This window comes from Geotrypetes seraphini, chromosome 7 (genome assembly GCF_902459505.1).
Source record: "Geotrypetes seraphini chromosome 7, aGeoSer1.1, whole genome shotgun sequence".
In the NCBI taxonomy this organism is placed as follows: domain Eukaryota; kingdom Metazoa; phylum Chordata; class Amphibia; order Gymnophiona; family Dermophiidae; genus Geotrypetes; species Geotrypetes seraphini.
This window is the reverse complement of record NC_047090.1, coordinates 158,959,354-158,982,803: the sequence shown is the minus strand read 5'-3', so window position 1 is coordinate 158,982,803 and position 23,450 is coordinate 158,959,354. Positions and strand designations below refer to the sequence as shown.

The following is a 23,450-nucleotide window of genomic DNA, read 5'->3' as shown; positions in this document are numbered from 1 at the left end:
TATTTCCTTTCTGTCCCCCACATGTGCACCTTTCCTTCCCTCTCATCCATCCCCTTGTGTAGCATCTTTCTATCCCTCCCTCCCAACCCTTGTGCAGCAGAACCCTTGCAGTTTGTATCCCTCCCTCCCATCCCTTGTGTAGAACCCTTGCAGCTTCTATCCCTCTCTTCCTGCCATCCCCCTATGTAGCATCTTTCTATCCGCCTGCCACCTAAGCACCCCCCCCCCCCGCCTCGCACCCCGCTGACCCATCTCTCCCTTCCTCCCGAACTGCGAGACAGGAATACCTTATAACAGCAACCTACACAGGCTGTTTCGTGGCCTTCTGTATCCCAGGCGTTCCACTTCTACATCACCGATGATGTCATCAGCAACACGGCAGAGGAACGCTCGGGAGATAGAAGGCCACGAAGCAGCCTGTGTAAATTGCTGTTATAAGATATTCCTGTCTCGTGGTTCGGATGGGAGGGAGAGATGGGTCAGTGGGGATGCGAGGTGGGGGTGTGCGGCGGGCAGGCAGGGGGAAGCACTGCTGCTGCCGGCGTCTAGGGCTTATTTTCGGGGGTAGGGAGTATATTAAGACATACCCCGAAAATCATGCTAGGGCTTATTTTCAGGGTAGGTCTTATTTTGGGGGAAACACGGTAGTTCTCAATGATTGCGTTATGTGAAGGCATTTGTGTAAAGAGATGCAATGGATAGTGTTGACTTGTTCATGCACCTAAAAGTATCTTTTGTGCTCAAATGAATGCTAAATTTTATGATGTGACATTTTTCAGTTCTTCCTGTCCTTTGCTAGAGCTTCCCCTTTCCCCACCGCCATTGTCCCTTCGGCTTTATTACGTTCTATCCATTTGTCCTTCTGTTTTATTGTGTTCTAATCTTTTCTCTTCCCTTGCATTGAACAGAGGGAAAGAATGAGCCTGGGAGAATAACAAGCAGTGTACATGCAGATTTCATTTCAAGGTCAGCTGAAGTCTCTGATTTGCAACCAGCAGCAACCTGCAGTTCAGTGGTAAAATGCCACCTACCGAGCTTTCCTGCTTCTTCCTGGCTCTCCACAGTAAACTAGATCCAGGTTTGCAGGACAGGGTTGATCTGGTCCTGGATTTACCCCATCGCAGTCCCTAAGAAAAACAAGACTACAAGTCCCAGCGTGCACTAGGGTAAACTCAGGCCTGGATCAACCCTATCCTGCAAATTTAGATCCAGTTGGCGGCCTTACTCCGCAGACGTGTCTTGAGGAGTTTCAAACAGGACGTGTAGCTCTGTCAATGAAGGATGGTGGACCTAGTCCATAAAACACCTGTTTTATTTTTAATTTTTGGCACAGGGGTGTTTTAAAATCTCAAGAGAGAAACCCTACTCAAAACTTACAAAGCCAGTAAACAAGGCAGATTAGAAAACAAAACAAGAACGTTATTTTCCAACGTAACCAGAACAGCTAACGGATGCTTTTGAGCCTCACTACCACAGTTCTTTCTGGATGACCTGTGAATTAAAGGAAGCGCGTTATGCCAGCCTCTGCATTCCTGAGTTCAGTCCTGATAGTAAAGCAATAATGTGCCTTCCATATAAAAGATCCTTATTCTCTCTGAAAATCTTTGCATTTGATTGCTTTTTTTTTTTTTTCTCTCTCTCTTTTTTCTCTCATTAAGCTGTTCTGCCTGCTTTGTGGAAATTCTCCTCCTCAGGCTGCCTCTGCTGTAACTACTCCTCCACGCATGCAGCTTATGTTTCTAATTGCTCTCCCACTGTTCCCTTTTACACTCGTTCCCCTTCGCCCCCTCCTTCTGTCATTGTTCTCATTTCTTGTGGGCCTCCAAAACAGCTCAGGTGGGAACGGGGGAGGGGAGCCGAGGAAGAGAGGCATGGGGGTCTGTCTATTGTAAAGGAATGATTCATAAAAAGTATTTCTCAAGAGTATTTTATGGGGGTGCTAATGGCCCCTACAACACCTGAAACAGACATTGCATTAACCATGCCTAAGAGGCTGGTGGCCCTGTACAGACTAACCTAGAGCCTACTTTATTGTTGCTGGTTTAGATTAATGGGGGCTACCCCCTGGAAGTTTTCTCCTTGTGAAAGAATGTACCAAAAGGCAGACGAACAGCTTTTTGATTGGAGGAGCCAAACTGCTATTACTATTTATCACTTATATAGTGCTGAAAGGCATACAATGTGCTGTACATTTTGACATTTTAATAGTCGGTTCCTGCTCAGAAGAGCTTACAATCTAACTTGGTCAGGCAGACATGACATAAAGGGTTAAAGATGTGGAATCCAAGGTGAGAGGAGTTCAATCTCCATCCCTAAGGACATAAGAATTGCCATGCTGGGACAGGCAGAAGGTCCATCAAGCCCAGTATCCTGTTTCCAATAGTGGCCAACCCAGGTCACAAGTCCCTGGCAAGATCCCCAAGGAGTAAAACAGATTTTATGCTGCTTATCCTAGGAATAAGCAGTGGATTTCCCCAGATCATTTCAATAATGGCTTATGGACTTTTTTTTTTTTGTTTTAAGAAATTATCCAAATCTTTTTCAAACTCTGCTAAGCTAACTGATTTCACATGTTCTCTGCCAACGAATTCCAGAGTTTAATAACAAGTTGAGGGAAGAAATATTTCCTCCGGTTTGTTTTAAATCTATTACTTAGTAGCTTCATCACATGCCCCCCCTAGTCCTAGTATTTTTGGAAAGAGTAAAAGAAGTGATTCACAACTACCCTTTCCACTTCACTCAGTATTTTTTAGACGTGTATTATATCACCCCTGAGCCGTCTCTTCTCCAACTGAAGAGCCCTAGCCGCTTTAGCCTTTCCCCATAGGGAAGTCATTCCATCCCTTTTATCATTTCTGCTGCCCTTCTCTATAGCTTTTCTAATTCCGCAATATCTTTTTTTGAGATATGGCAACCAGAATCGCACACAGTATTCAAGGTGTGGCCTCACCTAGATGGGTGTACAAAGGCATTGTAACATTTTCATCTTTGTTTTCCATTCCTTTCCTGATAATTCCTAACATTCTGTTTGCTTTCTGTGCCTCTTTCCCTCACCTCTTTTCTGTTCCACCCCCACCCTGGGGCTAGTAAGTCTCCCTTTCTTCCTTGCTCTTCCCCTGTCCTCAAACTCTTTAGCTGTTGCTGCTGTTTGGGCAAAATGTTGATAGGGTCCTGGCCCCAGTGCATCACTCTAGTTCTCTGCCTGTGGGTCATAAGAACATAAGAACATAAGAGCTGCCATCTCCGGATCAGACCTTCGGTCCATCAAGTCCGGCGATCCGCACACGCGGAGGCCCTGCCAGGTGTACACCTGGCGTAATTTATAGTCCACCATATCTTTATATGCCTCTCTTAAGGAGATATGCATCTAGTTTGCTCTTGAAGCCTAGGACGGTCGATTCCGCAATAATCTCCTCTGGGAGGGCATTCCAGGCGTCAACCACTCTCTGAGTGAAGCAGAACCTCCTGACATTAGTCCTGAACCTGTCCCCCCTTAGCTTCATTACATGTCCTCTAGTCCGTGTCAAATTGGACAAATTGGGTCATGCACCACAAGTGTTGAAAATAATAACACTTAAGTGCATATGTGAACATACAGTAAGTGTTGGTAGGAAGCTAAGTGCTATTCTGTAAATACTCACTTAACTTACAGAGTGTGTATTTGCAAGGGGAATACAGGGGCGTAGCCAGTAGTCAATTTTTTTTTGGGATCCCAAAATGGACTGAGGGGCCCCAATATTCTCTCCCCTTTCCCCCTCCCCTGTAATAACAGTCTCCTACCATCCATCGCAATAAAATATTACCTTTGCTGGCGGGGATACCAAGCCTGTCAGCTGAAGGAATCTCCTGCCTGAGTCGCAACTGCGCCGAATGAGCAACACGTAGGGCTCCTTTTACTAAGGTGCGCTAGTGTTTTTAGTGCGTGCTACATTGCCGCGTGCGCTAACCCCGTGCTACGCGCCAAACACTGATGCCAGCTCAACGGAGGCGTTAGCGTCCAGTGCGCGCAGCATTGCAGTGCGCACTAAGCGCGAGCTAAAACCGCTAGCAACTTAGCAAAAGGAGCCCTTAATTTAGCAGGCGTGCATTGGTCGCCAGTGCTGGCTCTCCCACGCATTTCCGAGTTAGACTTGAACTGAACATGCACGAGAGAGGCGGCGTTAGTGGCTGAAGCGCACCTGCTGAATTTAAGTGCTGCTGCAGGTACGACTCGGGCAGGAGACCTCTTCGTCCGGCAGGGCTTGACATCCTCACCAGCCATGAAAACATAGGGGAGTCATAACATAAGAACATAAGCAATGCCTCTGCTGGGTCAGACCTGAGGTCCATGTTGCCCAGCAGTCCGCTCTCGCGGCGGCCCAACAAGTCCTGGACCTGTGTAGTAATCCTCTATCTATACCCCTCTATCCCCTTATCCATCAAGAAATTGTCCAATCCTTTCTTAAACCCCGTTACCATACTCTGCCCTGTTACGTCCTCTGGAAGCGCATTCCAGGTGTCCACCACACGTTGGGTAAAGAAGAACTTCCTAGCATTCGTTTTGAATCTGTCCCCTTTCAACTTTTCCGAATGCTCTCTTGTTCTTTTATTTTTTGAAAGTTTGAAGAATCTGTCCCTCTCTACTCTCTCTATGCCCTTCATGATCTTGTAAGTTTCTATCATATCCCCTCTAAGTCTCCTCTTGTCCAGGGAAAAGAGACCCAGTTTCTCCAATCTTTCTCTATCTATCTCTCTCTCTCTCTCTCCCTTTCTCTTTTTCTGTCCCTCTCTACTCTCTCTATGCCCTTCATGATCTTGTAAGTCCCTATCATATCCCCTCTAAGTCTCCTCTTCTCCAGGGAAAAGAGACCCAGTTGCTCCAATATTTCTCTATCTCTCTCTCTTTCTCTCTCTATTTCTGTGTCTCTCCCTTTCTCTCTCTCTTTCTTTCTATCTCTCTCTCTATTTCTCTCTGTCTCTCTTTCTTTCTTTCTGTCCCTCTCTACTCTCTCTATGCCCTTCATGATCTTGTAAGTCTCTATCATATCCCCTCTAAGTCTCCTCTTCTCCAGAGAAAAGAGACCCAATTTCTCCAATCTCTCAGTGTATGAAAGGTTTTCCATCCCTTTTATCAGACGTGTCTCTCTCCTCTGAACCCTTTCGAGTAACGCCATATCCTTCTTAAGGTACGGCGACCAAGCTGAAGGTGAGAGACCCCAGGCCCCCCTCCGTGGCTATACCACTGCATATACATGAGGGGAAGATGGGTGGGACCTAGGTGGAGCTCCCACATCAGGCATACAATACAGATTTCTGTAAGCTACACAGGTCCCTGTTGAACTTAGGTGCCTGCTTTTATGTCAGCTCTGGGGTTGGTATAACTATATGTGGTTAAATGTTAGGTGTGCCGACACTACGTTATGCTAGTATTCTGTAACAGAACATAGGTGTCATTACAAAATAGGCTCTTACCAAGTGGCCTCAGGGTGTCTAAATGGAAGTACCCAGTCATAACAACTGCATGCCTTACTTAAAAGCAAGACTCCTTTTTTTTCTACCTTTTTGTTGTGTCTTTACAGTGAAGATCTTATGGGAAATCCAGCTCTGAAGCCAGAAATAAACATTGAAAGTTTGCCTCCATTGTTGGAACCTCATGTACTCAACAAATTAAAAGCTGACTACAGAAAGTCATTAACGGTAAGTCATTCAGTGATTTTGTTCTCAATAAGAAACATGACTTGCATGACTCGCATTGCTCTTCATATTGTACCAGTTCAGGGGGTTTCATCCTATTTTTTAGAAAGTCTACCTCTTGTGTCTCAAAGTGTCAGCTAATATACTCCTAATGTCTCAGATGTGTTGTTGGTTTTTATCCTCACATTTCTTTACATGGATTGTGTTCTTTCTCCATCTCTCCTTCTTAGAAACATAATGGCAGATAAAGGCCAAATGGCCCATCTAGTCTGTCCATCCAAAGCAACCACTATCTTCTCCTCTCCCTATTGGCTAAGGCTCTTAACATTTGCATCTCCTCTTCCTATAGGCTAAGGCTCTGTGCACTGCATTGTGAGGTCATAGAGCTGCCCATCTGCAGTAACCATTATCTCTTCCTCTCTCTAAGAGATCCCAAGTACCTATTCCATGCTCTCTTGAATTCAGACACAGTCTTGGCCTCCACCACCTCTACTGGGAGACTGTTCCACGCATCTACCACCCTTTCTGTAAAAAAAAGTATCTCCTTAGATTACTCCTGAGCCTATCGCCTCTTAACTTCATCCTATGCCCTCTCGTTCCAGAGCTTCCTTTCAAATGAAAGAGACTCGACTCATGCTCATTTACATCATGTAGGTATTTAAACGTCTCTATCATATCTCCCCTCTCCCGTCTTTCCTCCGAAGTATACAGATGACCGTAATGGTTTTTTTTGCACAGGACTTCCTATCCTTTATGTCAGATTTCAATTTAATCCAACATGCGACTGGCCTAATTTATTGGGGCGGACACACACTAGATCTAGTCGCCTACAGATAACTACAAATCACACAATATCACAACTCACTCTTTGACCTGGTCAGACCCTTCTCTAATACTGTTCAATTGTACCGCCTCTATATGTTGGCAAGGATCGGATGATACCTGGTGAAATTTGGCGGCCTAGCAGTGAAGTCATCTCAATCTGGACTTTAATCCGACTGTTCTGATTTTTATTTTCATTTTTTTCCAGTTTATGTTTTATTGTTAATTTTATTCATTGATTTGCCCCTTGTTTTGTTTTATTTTTAACATTTAAATTTCTCCAAAATTCTATTGCTCAACGGTTCCCCCTTTCTGCAGCTATTCCTATCTCTCTTCTTTTCTACCTTTCAAAGTCCTTAGATCAATGTAGTCTTGTTAGAATGTTTATTTTCTTATTTTTTTCTTCCATTTCTATTTCTTACTTTTATTACTCAACTAATTGTTATTTTTCCAGGTACTTCGGTTAGATTGTGAGCCTTCGGGACAGTAAGGGAATTTCAAAGTACCTATTCTTTATTTATTTATCTTATTTTTATTGTATCCTTTAATGTTTATTTCTCTGTTAACCTATATTACTTATAATTTCAATGCACCCTATTGTCTATTTTCTGTAAACCGCTTAGAATCCTAATCGGAGTTTAGCGGTATATAAGAAATAAATTACATTATATTGCATCTACTGTTATTTCTCAGACTAAAACTATCTTTCACAGAGACCTTTCCAGCTACAACTGTCCTTGACAATTCTAGTCTTGACAGACTCTTTTTCTGTCCTGAAACTAAACGATAAGGCAAGCCAATGGAGCTTCTGTCTGAAGAATGCCTATAATACCAAGTTTCACCCCTCCCTAAATTTCACTATGGAAACTTCGAACCATAAAAAAATATTTTGATGTATTTTCATTCCGTTTGTTGGTTCAGTCTTCCATACTAAGTATGCTGGACTATTGCAATATTATTTATTTGGGAACTTGCAAGAAAACCCTTAATAGACTTCGAGTTGTTCAAAACTCATCAGTTCGACTGATTTTTGATTTGAAAAAATGGGAACATATTAGTCCGTATTTTAAAAAGTTGCATTGGTTTCTAATCGAGGCAAGAGTTTTATTTAAATTTATTTGTATCTTTTTTAAATCACTATTTGGTATGGCACCTGCCTACCTGGTTTTGCATTTTTCTAACAGATCCACACGTCGAATTCATTTGTTCACTTTTCCAACAGTAAAAGCTTTTAGGTATAAAAGATTTTTTGATAGAACCCTTTCTTTTTAAGCTGGCAGAATGAATATCCTTATGCATGCGCCTTCTTATCTTACTTTTAGAAAATTAGTAAAAACCCAGCTGTTTGATTTATAATTTGAAGGTTTACTGTTTTAACTTTTTAACTCATTTTTATTCTTATTTTAATACTGTATTTCGGATTATATGTATCTTTCTACGGCTTGTCCAGTATTTCTTGTTGTAAACCGCCTTGAACTATTATAGTTTAGGCCAGGGGTAGGCAATTCCGGTATTTGAGAGCCGGAGCCAGGTCAGGTTTTCAGGATCTCCAGCATGAATATGTATGAGATGGATTTGCATGCACTGCCTCCTAGAGATGCAAATCTATCTAATGCCTATTTATTGTAGATATCCTGACCTAGCTCCGGCTCTCGAGGACCGGAATTGCCTACCCCTGGTTTAAGCGGTATATAAGAATAAAATTATTATTATTATTATCACGTCAGAAATCTGATCCTCGGTGTACTCCTGAATTGCGACATCTCAAAGACTAGCTCCAGCAAGCAGAGAGGAAATGGCTACATTCCTTTTCACCTCTTCAATATTTATACGAGTACCGCCTCCTCGTACCTATTACACTGCTAAGATTACTGCTGCGCCAAACACAGCAGTACTTTATAAAACCCTCAAAATTCTCACTACATCTCGGGTCCCTCATCATACGGAAGATAGTTCATCGATCTCTGAACAGCAACTTGCAACCTACTTTGAAAAATCACTACATTACACAATTCCTCCGTGCCCCATATTGCAATCTGTAACAACTTTTCTTTTCTTTACTTGGTTGATCTGGCCACTTTGTTATGTAGGTGCCGGCTCCGAATATGCCTTTGCACTTAGGCCATATTTAGCGTGGCTATAAAAACTCCCCATGATATTCTATTTATTTATGTCCAGGCACTAATATTACCATTAGCGTGCTGACATTGAAAAAAATTACCACCTGTTTTGTAGGCACTCTTTATGCGCTAACTAGAGAGCACACAGTAATGTAGACGCACCAAGTAGTTAGCACACAAACCCCCGCTCTCTGCCCCTATACCGCCCCTTTAAAAAAATACAAAAATTTTGCTGTGCAGTTGGGGCCTGATTCACTAAAGGACGCTGATCTCGGTGGACGCCTATCACGCGTCAATCACACATCAATATCCTTTAGAGAATCACGTCTTTTTTTTCTGCCAGACGCCTTAAATGTAGGCCAGCATTTTACAGGCCTACATTCAAGGCATCTGTCTCGCGTCTACGGAGATGCATAGGGACGCTAACGGATGCCCAAGGTCATTTCCGGTAGAAACCACACCAATGCTGGCCTTGGGCGTCGATAGGCGTGCCTACACACCTCCGTAAGCATCAGTCAAATGCCTGTATTGTAGGCGTCCATCACGGCATAGATTTTTTTTTAACGTGAATCCTGATTGGCCAGTGAGACGGCGGTAAGACGTCTACCGCTGCCTACAGTCGAAACTTTGTTTGTGGAATCAGCCCTTTAGTGTGCACACATACAAAAATTAGCGTGTGACATTTTAGTATATCCCACTTAAGTCATTTTTCTGCTTTAGACGCACGTTAGCTCCTATCGCATTTTAGTAAAAGGACCTCTTAAGTTTTGTTGTGCATATGAACCACACACACACATAATGAGGGTAGTTTCCAAGTCATTTAACCAACTGTTTGAAAATTGTCTACTCTCCCCGCCATTGACAGAACACTTTGCTGGTTCTTTGAGTTTGTGTGGCTGACAGGAGCTATGGTTTGCTGCCCTAGATGACTTTCTTGTCTTGCTTAATGGTTAGGCTGATATAGAAATAAAAATCAGAATAACGGTTTGCTCCATTTTTTTCCCCTCTTAGGTTTTGTAGTGGGCTAGGGAAGAAATGTTTCCATCCCTATAGTAGTGGTCAGTCAGCCGAAATACATAACTTCCTCAAATCTCGTTCTAAAAATCTCAGCAGAACCCACAAAAATGATAAGAGAAGGCTTGCAGAAAAGAAGCAACAAAAGACGTCTAAGCCTGGGAGTGGAGGGATTTAAATTATTCTTATCATGAACTACAGAGTTTATTTTATGCATAGGAAAAGATGAACAAGTATTGGGAGAACATCCTGGCAATAGAAATGGAGAAATGGAACAGAGAAGAAGAGCCAAAACGTGAAGGAATTCAGAATCAAGGCTGCTATTGCTTACCAATGTACATTGATATTCAACAGGTAATGGGATTTCTTGATAGTTAAACCTATGATAAATCTGTGTTCTTTTCAATGATTGCAAGGTAGCCACAGTTTATTTTCTTTGACCTTTCATAAGAGCCCTATTCCATAGGGACTTTGACATAGGTCCATATTGCTTTAAACAAACAAAAACAGCAGAGGCTTTCTCAGTCTGATTCATAGAAACTTAGAAATATTATGGCAGATAAAAACCACATGCCCTGTCCATTCTGTCTATACACACCAGCTACAAAGCTTTACAATCCCTTCTCCCTCAGAGATCCCCTTGCTTTCTTGGGATCAGATGCTGTCTTTGCCTCCACCACTTCTACTAGGGGCTATTCCATATATCCACTATCTTTTCTGTAAAGTAATATTTCCTTAGATTTATCCTGAGTCAACCCTTTTCCCCTTCATACTATGTGTGGGCAAATGGTTGAAACTGCAGTGGAGGCCATACCACTTCTATAGTGACCATACCAGGATCATACCATCCTCTTTCTCATTCGGGTTTGGCAAACCTTTAACTAGGTTTGCCAGATTTGCCCGAAGGAAAATCCGGACCCGTGGCCACGCCCCCAAGCCCACTCAGTTCCGCCCATGTCATGCCCCATCCCCCTTAACCTGTTAGTGTGTTGGGACTGCATCTGTGTATTCGCAGATGCGATGTGATAACATCACCCATGTGCACTTTTCAAAACCTGGACAATGTGCTGGGTTTTGAAAAGCCATCCGAACATGTCCGGGGAAATTCGGATGTCTGGTAACCCTGCCTTTGACTCCTAGTGTGGATATCAGATCCATGCATGGATATCAGATGCCGGCATAACTCAAAGCACTGCATAACCTTAAGCAGGACAGTTGTAACCTTGGTAAATGTGTTGCATCTTACACTAAAAACATGAAACTCATAAGAACTATACTGTATATAAATCAGCAAACCAGAGAAAATCCATCCAACAGTATAAATCCCTTTGACAAGGCTCCTGCACCATCAAAAAAAGACCTCAGATTATGTACTCCCATGGCAGGACAACTACGTCGTACAAAGTGGGTTTTCTCACAGTCACTGGTCTCTTAAAAACTCCACATTTCACCAAAGGCATCCATAATCACAGTCCCCTTGATCATAGGGATATTGCAGAACACAACGCTTCAACAAAATAGGCACAAAAGCTGAAACTGGCACACAGCAAAAATTCATCAAATAATTCAAAGAGCCGGACTCAACAGCGGCCCTTTTTCGCTTTAGGCTATTTTGAGAGTCCTGGCAAAATGTTCTTCTAGTTGCCAATCAGCTTGAGCGCCAAAGGAAAACGAAACAAAGGAAGCAAATGTCCTGTAAGCGACGCGCCCACAGTGAGCTCCCATCTTGCACCGCCATGGAATTAGTTCCTCATCACAGATGAAACCTAAGGATCAGACGAACAGTTTCGAAAACAAAGTGTGCGTTTGTTTTCTTTGGTTCAAAAAGCGGCATTACCTTCTATGCAGACTCTTGGAAGTATTTGGACATCCAAAAGGGCATACCCCCATAGTCTCCTAAATAGGCCTTTCTTTCATCATGACAATGTACATTGCAAATTATTTATTTCAGCTGCTCTTGACAATCTTTCCAGTGCAGTGAGTTTCTAGGTACCTAATTTGAGCATAATTACTTTAAAAGCAGTAGATATATGTACCATTGAATAGTTGTTAAGTGGTGTTAATTAGATGCAATTGGCCGTAGAATGGTAAAAAAAAAATCTACAAAACTAACAGAAACAAAATTAAGATGTCAGGTAGAAGGAGATGCAAATATATGTATAGTAAATGGGAGTGTGTGGGTGAGGAATGAAAAATGTCGAGAGAAGTGACATTCACTACAGTAGAAACACTGGAATAAGGCTTATTGCAGTAAGGAACAGCCTGGTGGCGCACTGGCCGTTATTTTTTGTTGACAAGGGTGTCTGTGGATTGTTTGTTCAGTTACTGGGAACCGTTGGAGCAGACGGCATGGAAGAGATAGGTCAGGGGAGAGAAGAGTGCTTCAGAGAAGTCAGCGAGACCCAATAGCTAACCAAAGAGACTGCAATAGAATTTAACTCCAAAGGGATGGCGCAACCCTGCCCCTTAGCTTCAAGAACCACCGCAGTAGATGACCTGGGATTGTCCATGATATTGTCCGTGACGAAGGGAAAGAGTAAGGCATGGAAAACGTAAGTAGTTAATGTAGCATTCTGGAACACAGCGGCCAACTTTTCAGAATGACTTGAGGGGGCCAAACGCACTACAGATGACTACTTCCTGGACAAAATGAAGAAGCTTCCTGAATATTGGGGCTGCTTATACAGTATATAGGGGATACGTTTGCCGTGCTACAATCTCTCATACTATGTCTGCCACTCAATGTTTGCTATTCCACGTGTTCCATGCTTTTCTTCATCATGCACGCTTGCCTTACCAATTCTGCCAAGTCATGTCATACTATATTAGTCATGCTTCATCATGCTATGCTCACCATGCTGTGTCTCACTACACCATGCTTGGCATGCTATGTTTTGCCATGCTTTGTTAACTCTGCCATTTCTGTCAGACAATGCTTACCATGCTATCTCCTACCACACTATATCAGATAGTGTGACCACAGGGGTTATATTTACAACCCCAGTACTCTGAGGTTGTGGGTTGAGATCCACGCTGCTCTTTGTGACCCTGAGCAAGTCATTTGTTCCCCCATTACTCCAGGTATATTAGATGGATTATGAGCCTACTGGGACAGACAGGGAAAAATGCTTGAATACCTGAACAAATTCACGTAAACCATTCTGAGCTCCCCTGGAAGAATGGTATAGAAAACTGAATACATAAATAAATCAGTAGCATACTAAGGGGGGAGGTGGGGGGGGCAGTCCACCCTGGGTGTAGACCATAAGGGAGCGTTCCCAGGTTCAGCATCATGGTCTGGGAACTTCATTGCTCTGCCGACGTCGGGCCTCTCTCTGCTGGGTCATGCCTTCGCGGAAGCAGGAGGAAGGCCCGATGCCGACAGAACAGTGAGTTAAAGCTAATGACAATGAAAGAACACTCTATACAGGCGTCTTATGACCCACAGGGGCCTTCCCTCTGCTGCGTCACTGATGACATTACTGATGATATGGAGAAAGACCTGGTAGAGCAGGCCACAAAAAAATCCCACAGTGGGATGGAGTGTGTGTGGGGGTGGGGGGGAGGGGGGGTCGGTCGGGTCCAGAGGTGCTGCACAGGGGTTGAGAGGGAGAAATAAAAAGCTGCTGCACATGGGGGAAGAGAGGAAGAATTGTTGGACATGGGCTGGAGAAGAGGAAGGGAGGTGCAACAAAGAAGTAGAAAGGGGTGAGAGGGAGAAATCCTTCATATGGTGATGGGGAGGGAGACATGCATGGAAAAGAGAGAAGGAGAAATGTTGGACATAGAGTGGAGGGCAGGGAGAGATGGTGCATGGGGAGAGAGAAAGAAATTTTTTCATGGAGGGTAATAGAGAGGTTTGACTCAGGGCACAAGGCAGGAAGAGAGAGAGACAAGAGATGGTAGACAGTGAGAAAGAAATATTGGCTTTGGCAGTGGAAGAGAAGGTCCAGAGATGGAAGATGGTTGTTGAGCATGGGTAGGAGACCCTGGCGAGTTAGTTAAGAGAAGACAAAAAGAAACCAGCGCCTGGGACCAACATGATTTGAATAATAAAGTGACCAAACAAGAAATGGTAGAAAAAATAATTTTAATTTCTATTTTGTGATTACAATATGTCAGATTTGAAATGTGTATCCTGCCAGAGTTGGTGTTAGACAGCGACTGTGAGCTAGGACCTAAAAGAGAGAGAGAGAGGAAAAGTCTTTTTTGTATATTTTGTTTATAACCTCAGCCTGCATGGGGTTGGAGAGATTATAACCCTTTGTAATGTTATATTGTAACACTGTGAATGTTAAACTGTAACCCATTCTGAGCTCTCTGGGGAGGATGAAATTTAAAACTAAATAAATAAATAAAATTACTAAAAATATTTTTATAAAGGGGGGGGTGTTAAAAAATGATTAGCTTCCGGTGTCATGTACCCTATGAAATATATATATATATATATATATATATATATATATATATATATATATATATAAAGAAAGAATGCCTGAAAATAATACATGAACAGATATGAGTGGGCCCAGGTCAGTGTTTGAACGCAGCCTTTACGTTTGCTGCCTTGTATCTTTCAGATGATTGACCATCATGTAAGAAGATCTGGGAAACTATGCCTAGATTTGGAAAGAGGAACTCTTCAGATGTGCTTAGAAGGACTTCAGCAGTTCATAAAGAGGTATATGCAGAGCATTTGGCTTTTGTGCTTCTTATTATAATCCCCCAACCCCTGACACAATACATCACGGTCAAAGTAAAGGGGGTGGGCCTCGATATACTGTACCACATGTCTAGGGTTACGAGGGGGGGGGGGGGGCGCTGAAAAGTTCTCAGCCCAACCAAGAAGGGCTTGCGGGCAGCGCTGCTGTCGGATAGGAGTATTTCACGCCGTTTCACGAGGTATTACTTGGGGTCTCGGGTTCTCTGCGTTGTTGCATTTTTCAGACCCCTGAGGAAGGAGTGTTTTCTGAAACACGGATCATGTTGGGTCCTGTGGACTCACACACGAGAACCAAAACTTTATTATTTTTATCATTATTGATTTCTTTTCTTTTACCTATTTTTGGAATGACCCAACCCGATTCACAGCCAAAATTCACCACTCACCTTGTGGGTCCTCCTGGGCTAGCTTCTCCCCACCCTCGGAAGAGGGCCAGCTACCGGCCACCCAACTAAAACCCTTTGCCCTCCCGGGGCCTACCTTTGCTTTAAATGCTAGTTGTTTCCGGTTGACATTACAAAGATAAGTCCTCTTTAATGATTTTTTTAATTTAAATAAAATTGAAAAATAAGAATAACAAGTTATAGATAAGAAAGAAAGCAACAAATGGATCAATGGCAAATAGGACGTTACCTGATTGAAGAATGCTACAAACAGGTTACCTATTGGAATATTCTGATGGACCTTAGTAGAGAACATCAATAATAATAAAACCCTAAGCGCGCATGCGCACTTCTACCTCCGTGATCCGTAGCTCCATGGCAATGTCGACGTGTTCAGTGGTTTGTGTGTGGCGGGCCCTTTTATTTTTGGTTTAGTTTCAGTGGGCAGCAGCAGCGGTGGACCAGGGGGGTGTTTGAAGCAGCAGTAGGCCAGATAGTAGGTAGCAGCAGCAGGGGGCCGGTGCGGGGGAGGGGGGGCTGGCTTCGGTGCTGGAGGGAGGCAGGCAGGCTGGCTTAAGCATGGCAGATAAGGAGGGAGGTAGGCTGGCTAGCTTTGGGGGAGGGGGGTGGGACAGAGGATGGAAGGCAGTGAAGGGGACATAGGAAGGAGCACTGGGGGCACTAAGGACATGGGAAGGGGCACTAAGGACATGGGAAGGAGGCACTGGGGCACTAAGGACATAGGAGACACTAAGGACATAGGAAGAAGGCACTGGGGGCACTAAGGACATAGGAAGGAAGGAGGGAGGGAACAGAAAGGGACAATTGTTGGGCCTGAGTGTAGAAAGCGGCCAAGGAGAGAGAGAGAGAGAGACAGAAAGAAAGACAGACAGCAGAAAAGGAGAGAGAGAGAAAGAAAGAAAGAAAGACAGACAGACACATCTACTCTAGCACCCGTTAATGTAACGGGCTTAAACACATGTCATAGAATATACCTGTGTGTTAAAAAAACAACAGGGCAGGCGATCTGTAAAATCAAAGTGGAGGTCAAACCAGCATCTCAGCCAAAGATGATTTATTGTAGTGCAGACATAAAAATATATATATAAATCCCGACACAGGCCGTGTTTCGCCCATGCTAAGGGCTGCATCAGGGGTTAGTAGAACTAGGTGGTGTATAAAACCTGCATCACCAGCCAGATAAAAGCAGCATAAAGTCATAAGAAGGCAGCACTCAACAATCTGTTTCTGCTGTTGGGTTTTATACAGTCTCATATATATTTTTTACGTCTGCACTACAATAAATCATCTTTGGTTACTATACTTTGGCTGAGATGCTGTTCATACCTGTGTGTTGAAATGTCTAAATTAGACATTTCAAATTAGATGCAACACAACCTGTAACTAATTCCGCATACTTTATTCAACTATACATATAATTTGCCTTCAATTTACCACCCATCTATTTATCCCACTTGACTTGTCCATCCTGCCCAGCTTATCTGTCTTCATGTTTCAATTGCACAGTCCCACAGCTGCCTATTAAGATACCATCATATCTATGTTATTTTATTTTCCTAATTGCATGCTTATTCAGGTGTGTCATTTTTCTTGCCCTCACGTTGTATTTATCATGTATAAAACTCTTGTCCTTGCTCATAAAATCTATCACTCAGGACAACCTCTGTACCTTTCTTGCCTGTTGATTCCTTACTTAACCCCATGACCTCTCAGATCCTCTCATTTTGAATTGCTTAACGGTTCCTTCATTCTGCACCAAGGATCTAGATACATAACAACATAAGAATTGCCGCTGCTGGGTCAGAGCAGTGGTCCATCTCGCCCAGCTGTCCGCTCACACGGCGGCCCCCCAGGTCAAAGACCAGTGCTCTAAAATGAGTCCAGCCTCACCTGCGAATGTTCCAGTTTAGCAGGAACTTGTCGAACTTGGTCTTGAATCCCTGGAGGGTGTTGTCCCCTATAACAGACTCCGGAAGAACGTTCCAGCTCTCCACCACTCTCTGGGTGAAGAAGAACTTCCTTACGTTTGTACGGAATCTATCCCCTTTCAACTTTAGAGACTGCCCTCTCGTTCTCCATACCTTGGAGAGTGTGAACAGTCTGTGTTTAAGACTATTCCCTTCAGTATTTTGAATGTTTCGATCATGTTTTCTCTCAGTCTCTTTTTTTCAAGGGAGAAGAGGCCCAGTTTCTCCAATCTCTCACTGTACGGCAACTCCTCCTGCCCCTTAACCATTTTAGTCGCTCTTCTCTGGACCCTTTCAAGTAGTACTGTGTCCTTCTTCATGTATGGCGACCAGTGCTGGACGCAGTGCTCCAGGTGAGAGCGCACCATGGCCCGGTATAGCGGTATGATAACCTTCTCCGATCTGTTCGTGATCCTGTTCGCCCTTTTTGCTGCCACAGCGCATTGTGCAGACGGCTTCATCGACTTGTCGATCAGCACTCCCAAGTCTCGTTCCAAGTTCAAGCTTCAAGATTATTGTTTCTTGATATCCCACTAAGCGGCTTACAAATAAATTTAAGATGAAGTATAATGAAATAATACTATTTAACAAAGATGATTAAAATAAAATATAAAAATGACGTACAAACCAAAGAGGGATGGGAGAGAACTCCAATATGTGATAGAAAAGAGGGGGAAAGGGAACCACATAAGGAAGGGGGAGCGGTCCCGTTGCTCTTCAAGGGGGGGTGTCTCATATTACATTGTGTTATAAGTTCAATTGCCTATGAGAACGCATCACCGAACAGAAAGGTCTTAGGCATTGGTGGAATGAGGCATTATGACATCACAATCTGAGCTCTAGAATATTGCTACTTATGATTTTAAAGTGTTTGAGGCTTGTGTAGATGAGGACGGAGCTTAGGCATTGGTGTAATGAGGCATTATGACATCACAATCTGAGCTCTAGAATATTGCTACTTATGATTTTAAAGTGTTTGAGGCTTGTGCAGATGAGGACGGAGCTTGCAAGAATGGGGCAGGGACTGGAAAAGAACTCAAAGGGACAGAAAAATGAGTTTCCACGGGAATGGGGAAAAATTTGTCCCCGTATCATTCTCTACTCCATCCCTGTCCTATATAAAATATGTACTTCCTTTCCATTCTAAATATTGATGTGTTATATTTGTAAACTGCTCAGATAGTCCGTTCTTAAGCAGTATATCAAAATTTAAATATACTTTAAACTTAAATAAGGGCACCCCCCTCCCCCCTCCCCCTTTTAACAAGCTGCGCTAGAGGTTTTTAGCATGAACCGGCAAGGTAAGTGTTCCAACTCCCAAAGGTGTCGCTGCTTGCACCCCATAACAGGACCCTGGGCCCTCTACACGTCTAAAACATTTGTTGTGGATATTCGGGGGGGGGGGAAACCCCAGTTAAAGCTTTAGGATTTGGAGATAGCAATCCTGTGTAAGAGAAAGAACACTTTTTGAAGAAAAATAGTGAATTCATGTAGTTTTGCTAAGTGAACAGATTAAAAATAGATTTTATTCTTAGGAAAGTCTAGCATCTCTGCTTTTAGCTAGTAGGTTGTCAGTGACTTTAGAGTGGTTTACATGTTACAGTTCTGTGATTTTCTTGATATTATACAGATTGCAAATAACCCTTTTAAATTTATGATCCAGGTTAGAAAATGAATTTATGGACTGGGATGAAAAAAAAGCTTCCCCCATGTTTGTGCCTTATTTGATCGTCTACATTAACAGCTTCTTCGAATTAAGGTAGGTTTCTGTCTATGCATACTTTATAGCAGGGGTGTCCAACCTGCGGCCCAAGGGCCGCATGTGGCCCCGTGAAATATTTTGTGCGGCCCCGGTCGAGGGCGATGCCCCCTCTGCTGCCCCCGAGTGTTTACCGTCTTGCCTGCTCCCTCCTCTGTCTTGCTGCAGCGTTTGTGCAGCCCCAGAAACATTTTTTTCGGCCAATGCGGCCCAGGGAAGCCAAAAGGTTGGATACCTCTGCTTTATAGTTACGTGGTTGGCGTTCAGTTGGACTTATTAGGTCAGTGGAATGGTTTGCAATAACTGAGCAAAAATTTTAATATGATATAGAGGGCCATATTCGAGATGATGGCCAAATCTGAGTTTGGACGTTTTGTGGAAGACATGCAAAAAAATCCAGTTTCAAACTCGTAAAACGTCAATCTTGGGGTTTTGGGTTTTTTTTTTTTTTTAAATGGCCATTTTTCAGATGCGCCTCTATTTTTTTGAATCATTAAAAAACCCCACAAAATACACGTCCAAAAGGAAAATGCACAAAACAGGCCATGGGATGTAGGAGGGACCCACAATTTTCAGTGGACTAGCCACACAGACATCACAGTGGAGCACCTTAGGGGCCACTGCAGTGAGCCCCAGATAAAAGGACCCAGGTACACATCTCACCATAACCCCCTTACAGTGAGGGGCGTGTGGCGCGGTGGTTGGAGCTACAGCCTCAGCACCCTGCGGTTGTGGGTTCAAACCCTGCGCTGCTACTTGTGACCCTGGGCAAGTCACTCAGTCCTCCATAGCCCCAGGTACGTTAGATAGATTGTGAGCCCACCGGGACAGATAGGGAAAAATGCTTGAGTACCTGATTGCAAAACCGCTTAAATAACCTTGATAGTTGGTATTTAAACACCTAATAACTTGAATGTTGAGCCCTCCAAAACCCAACCAAACCTACTGGACCTAACTGTACACCACACCAATAGCCCTTATGCCTGCAGGTGGCACCTATATGTAGTTACAGCGAGATTCGGGAGGGATTTGGAAGGCTGACATAATCAGTGTTGTAGTAAGGGGAGTGGGGGGGAGGGGACGGGCTGCCCCAGACGCCGTCTTTGCAGGGTCGCCTGCACTGGCGCCTCTCCTCCTCTTCACACCTCTTAAAATGTTTGCCAGCGCGAGCCACATCTTCCACCTGCTGCTTGTTCTGGCCTCATCTCTCTTCTGACATCATTTCTTGGTTGCAGGACGTGATGTCAGAAGGGAGCCGAGGGCGGCGCAAGCAGCAAGTGGAAGACAGTGCTTGCACCGGCGAATATCTCAAGAGGTACGCGGGGGGCGGAGGCGCTCAAGCGGTGAGGGGAAGAGGCGCACGGCACAGTGGGGAAGAGCAGGGGGCGCCCAGCCCTGCGATGCCGGGCGCCACCGCACTCGCTACACCACTGCACGTAATCCAACCATAAGTGTGGTAGTTAGAGTGGGATGTGGGCCTGGGTCCTCTTCTCTGCAGACCACTGCACTGCTCACTGGGCTACTCCAGGAACCTTCTTGTTGCTGTACTAGGACTGGCCATGATATCAGAAGATATCATACAGGCGGGTATGTGCTGTTGCATTCACATCTTTGAGGGAAGGGAGTGGACTCATAGCGTGCTGTCGTAGACTTGAACTCTCTAAGCAAACATAAGCTATATTTTCCAGAGAGTTAAACCTTAGCATACCAATGCACACACTGGAAGTCCTTATCATTTTCTAAACTATACTTTATTGAGTAAATATAGTACTCGCAGTCAGTGGACTTCTGAACATTGGAGCTGAAGATGAAGATGTGAAAAACAGAAGCTTTGTGGCAGAGGTAGGAAATAGTTAGACAGTTAAATATTCCAAGTTCTAGAGATGAAATGCTGAATTATTCATGTGTGTGGTCAGATAGCTCCAGGCAAAAAGGCAGATCCTCAGTTCAGGGAATAGAGCCACATGTGTTTCAGATGGAAAGTAAGGTATGACTGACCCTGAGACAAAGATCCACAGGGAACACCCATAAGGTTGGAGGGGGGGGGTGAAGGGAAGAGACCAATAGGACCAGAGCTTGGCAACAGGTAGCAGAGAGAGGTCTTATCTTTACAGACCCATCCGAGCAAAGGTTATAGAAGTGACCAGGAAGTACAGCAGTAAGACAAAAGATTCAAGCTTAGATGAGAGGAAAAGAGAGGTCTTGCAGGAGAAAGACCACTAGAAACAAAGCTTATACAAGTAAGCAAGAGTGGCTGCACAACGTATGAGACTACATTACATACAATGCATTGCTCACATGCTATGCCAGGAAAAAACTGAAGCTACAATTCTAAGAAATGAGAATAACATTAAAAACATCTTAGAGCTACGTTATAAAACTTGCATGAAGCTGCCGGGGTCAGAACAATGTGATTTAAGGATAAATGGTAAATATTTTGTAGGACAATCTGTAGATGTTGATTTTTATATATATATATATATTTATATATATATCAGGTGCATGGCACTGATTTCTTGCAGTGTAAGCCAGTCTAAAAACTTCACAACCTCCACATTAAATAATCATTTTTAAAACACAAGCATGCCAACAAATATAAAAACATGCTGATTAAATTAGATGCCACTGATTCAACATGTAGATAAGAACCTGGAAAGTCAATGGAGATTAAGCAATTTTAAAACAAAGAAAACACATTGGAACATAAGACAGATAGCCATTGTTGAAGACACCAGCTTGAAAAGCCAACATCCATTCTAGAGCCTAGATCAGGGGTGTCAAAGTCCCTCCTCGAGGGCTGCAATCCAGTCGGGTTTTCAGGATTTCCCCAATGAATATGCATGAGATCTATTTGCATGCACTGCTTTCATTGTATGCTAATAGATCGCATGCAAATTCATTGGGGAAATCCTGAAAGCCCGACTGGATTGCGGCCCTCGAGGAGGGACTTTGACACTCCTGGCCTAGATATAAAAATGTAGTCAAGGTAATATGAAAAGATAAAAGATAATATGCAACATGCCAATGATAAAACTAAAAGTTTCCTTCAGCATTTATTGATAGACTTCTAAAAACAGAAAGTGATTCAGAAGTGCCTATAAGGAGGGTAAACAGGCTCGTCTCAGGACAGTTGTCTAATCATAGCCTAATGTTACAGGAAACACTAGAAGCAGGTTGTAGGAGTGTGATAGATTAATGGTTTTTCCCTCCCCCATGCAAATGTTATACCTCCGGGCAGCAGCGGATGCTAATTTGAAAGAGAATGGACTACATGTCCCAGAATACCCTGAACTTTGGGGCTCAGTGTTGAGTCACAGGGGCGGGACTCACAGGAGAGAGGTTCATTCTAGAGAGGTCCCCGAGGGAGGAAGAGGAACTCTCAAGTTTTCCTCAGACATAGGCAAGCCTTGGGAAAATAGACTGATGCCAGAAGCAGCTGAATGAGGTAAGCCATGGCTATATACTTTGGTTGGTATGACGCAAACAATAAAGCAAAGTGTTTTTGTGAAAGGTGTTTGTATGCTAATTGCTCCTAGCCAGCCAGGCCAACCTGCAAAACCAGGCCAGTCTCCCACAAAGAGAAATGAAAGCAAGGTGAATCTGGTGTATGTTTACTCACCCATCCTAAGTCTTTCTGCCTACTGGGTCAAAGAGGACTTCCGATTTGCTGTTTTATAAAATGGGTATTTTCATGGAGGGTGGCAAAGTGGAATAGTCAGAAAAGCCTGGTTCATGTTGTCTTAAGAGTGCCGACATTAGAAAAGCCCTGAGAGATGCAGAAGTACGTGGCAGGAGTTGCTTTACTCACACAACTCTATTCTCCCAAGCTTCTATGATTATATTGATTGACATAACAAGAAAATTCGTTCAGGTTTATGCTAGTATTCTATAAAGGCCTCTTGGCATTCAGATGGCATTATAGAGTTAGTGTTCAGCATGTGGTTTCAGTTTACCTAATGGAGGTGCCAAATTTGGGAACTGTCCCTTAATTGTGTGAAGCTCTTTGACAGGATACACCGTACCCTAGCATCTATATTAAAGCACTTGTTCCCAAAGCTGATCCTGGAGACATCCCAGCCAGTCAGGTTTTCAGGATATCCACAATGAATATGCATGCATAATTGACCATTCTCTTTTACTCTCCAGATTATCAGCTGTTGGTACAACAGACCTAGTGTATAAATGGTTCAGTTCATAACTTTCTAAGCAGACATTTAAGGTAGTGTCTCCAGACAACCAACCAGATTCTTGACCTCACACACTATTTTGTGGAGTACGACAGGGATCTTATCCTTTCCCCCATTTTATTTAATCTTTTTCTTAGCCCTTTAGCTATCCTGGTGCAAGAATGTGAAATATTCTAACTTAACCATTTCCAGATGTTGCCTCAGGATTTCTCCTTAAAGTTTCTTGCATCTTATATATATCTATATAAAACCTTTAAATATAAGTACAAATCATTTTCTCACATCATTCATAGCATCCATCATTCATTTGAGGCCCCATTCACACATCCAACACGGTATATTACATTCATACTTAATACATGAAGGCTTTCTCTGTTATACCCCAGTTTGGAATATGGAGTCTAATATGCTCTTCCTAATCAGCTCAAGCACATCTGTTATCAATTAGACCATGAGGCTTCTCCTATTCCCTCTGGGCATGGTAGACCACACAAAGAACACTAGCTTTTATAGGCGGGAAAACAGAAGTATGTTTTAAAGCCACGAAGAAGAGACACAAAGACAGAAAGAAACATGGAGGCAGTTTAATACCTCCATGTGTATATTATATATATCTATATCTGATTTCCTCTATGATTCTGGCTTAATAGCAAAATACTTAAAGAGAATATTATTATGCTTTTCCTTAATATTAATCTGTAATGTGTTTTCCTGGCTTTGGCTACATCCATATTCAGGTTTTTATTCACCAACTTTCCGTACGCTTTTATTGGGCGTGGCC

General features: G+C 43.3%; 1 protein-coding gene across 2 annotated transcripts in view; it reads left to right on the top strand.

Annotated features, from left to right (window-relative positions):
- Positions 1-23,450, top strand: part of EXOC3L4 (exocyst complex component 3 like 4) — a 125,323-nt gene that overhangs the window by 42,320 nt on the left and 59,553 nt on the right. For both annotated transcript variants that reach the window (XM_033952148.1, XM_033952149.1), the window contains 4 exons: positions 5,559-5,676; positions 9,849-9,983; positions 14,210-14,310; positions 18,387-18,482. In XM_033952148.1, the coding sequence (XP_033808039.1) occupies positions 5,559-5,676; positions 9,849-9,983; positions 14,210-14,310; positions 18,387-18,482 (450 nt within the window). The remainder of the gene's footprint in view (positions 1-5,558; positions 5,677-9,848; positions 9,984-14,209; positions 14,311-18,386; positions 18,483-23,450) is intronic.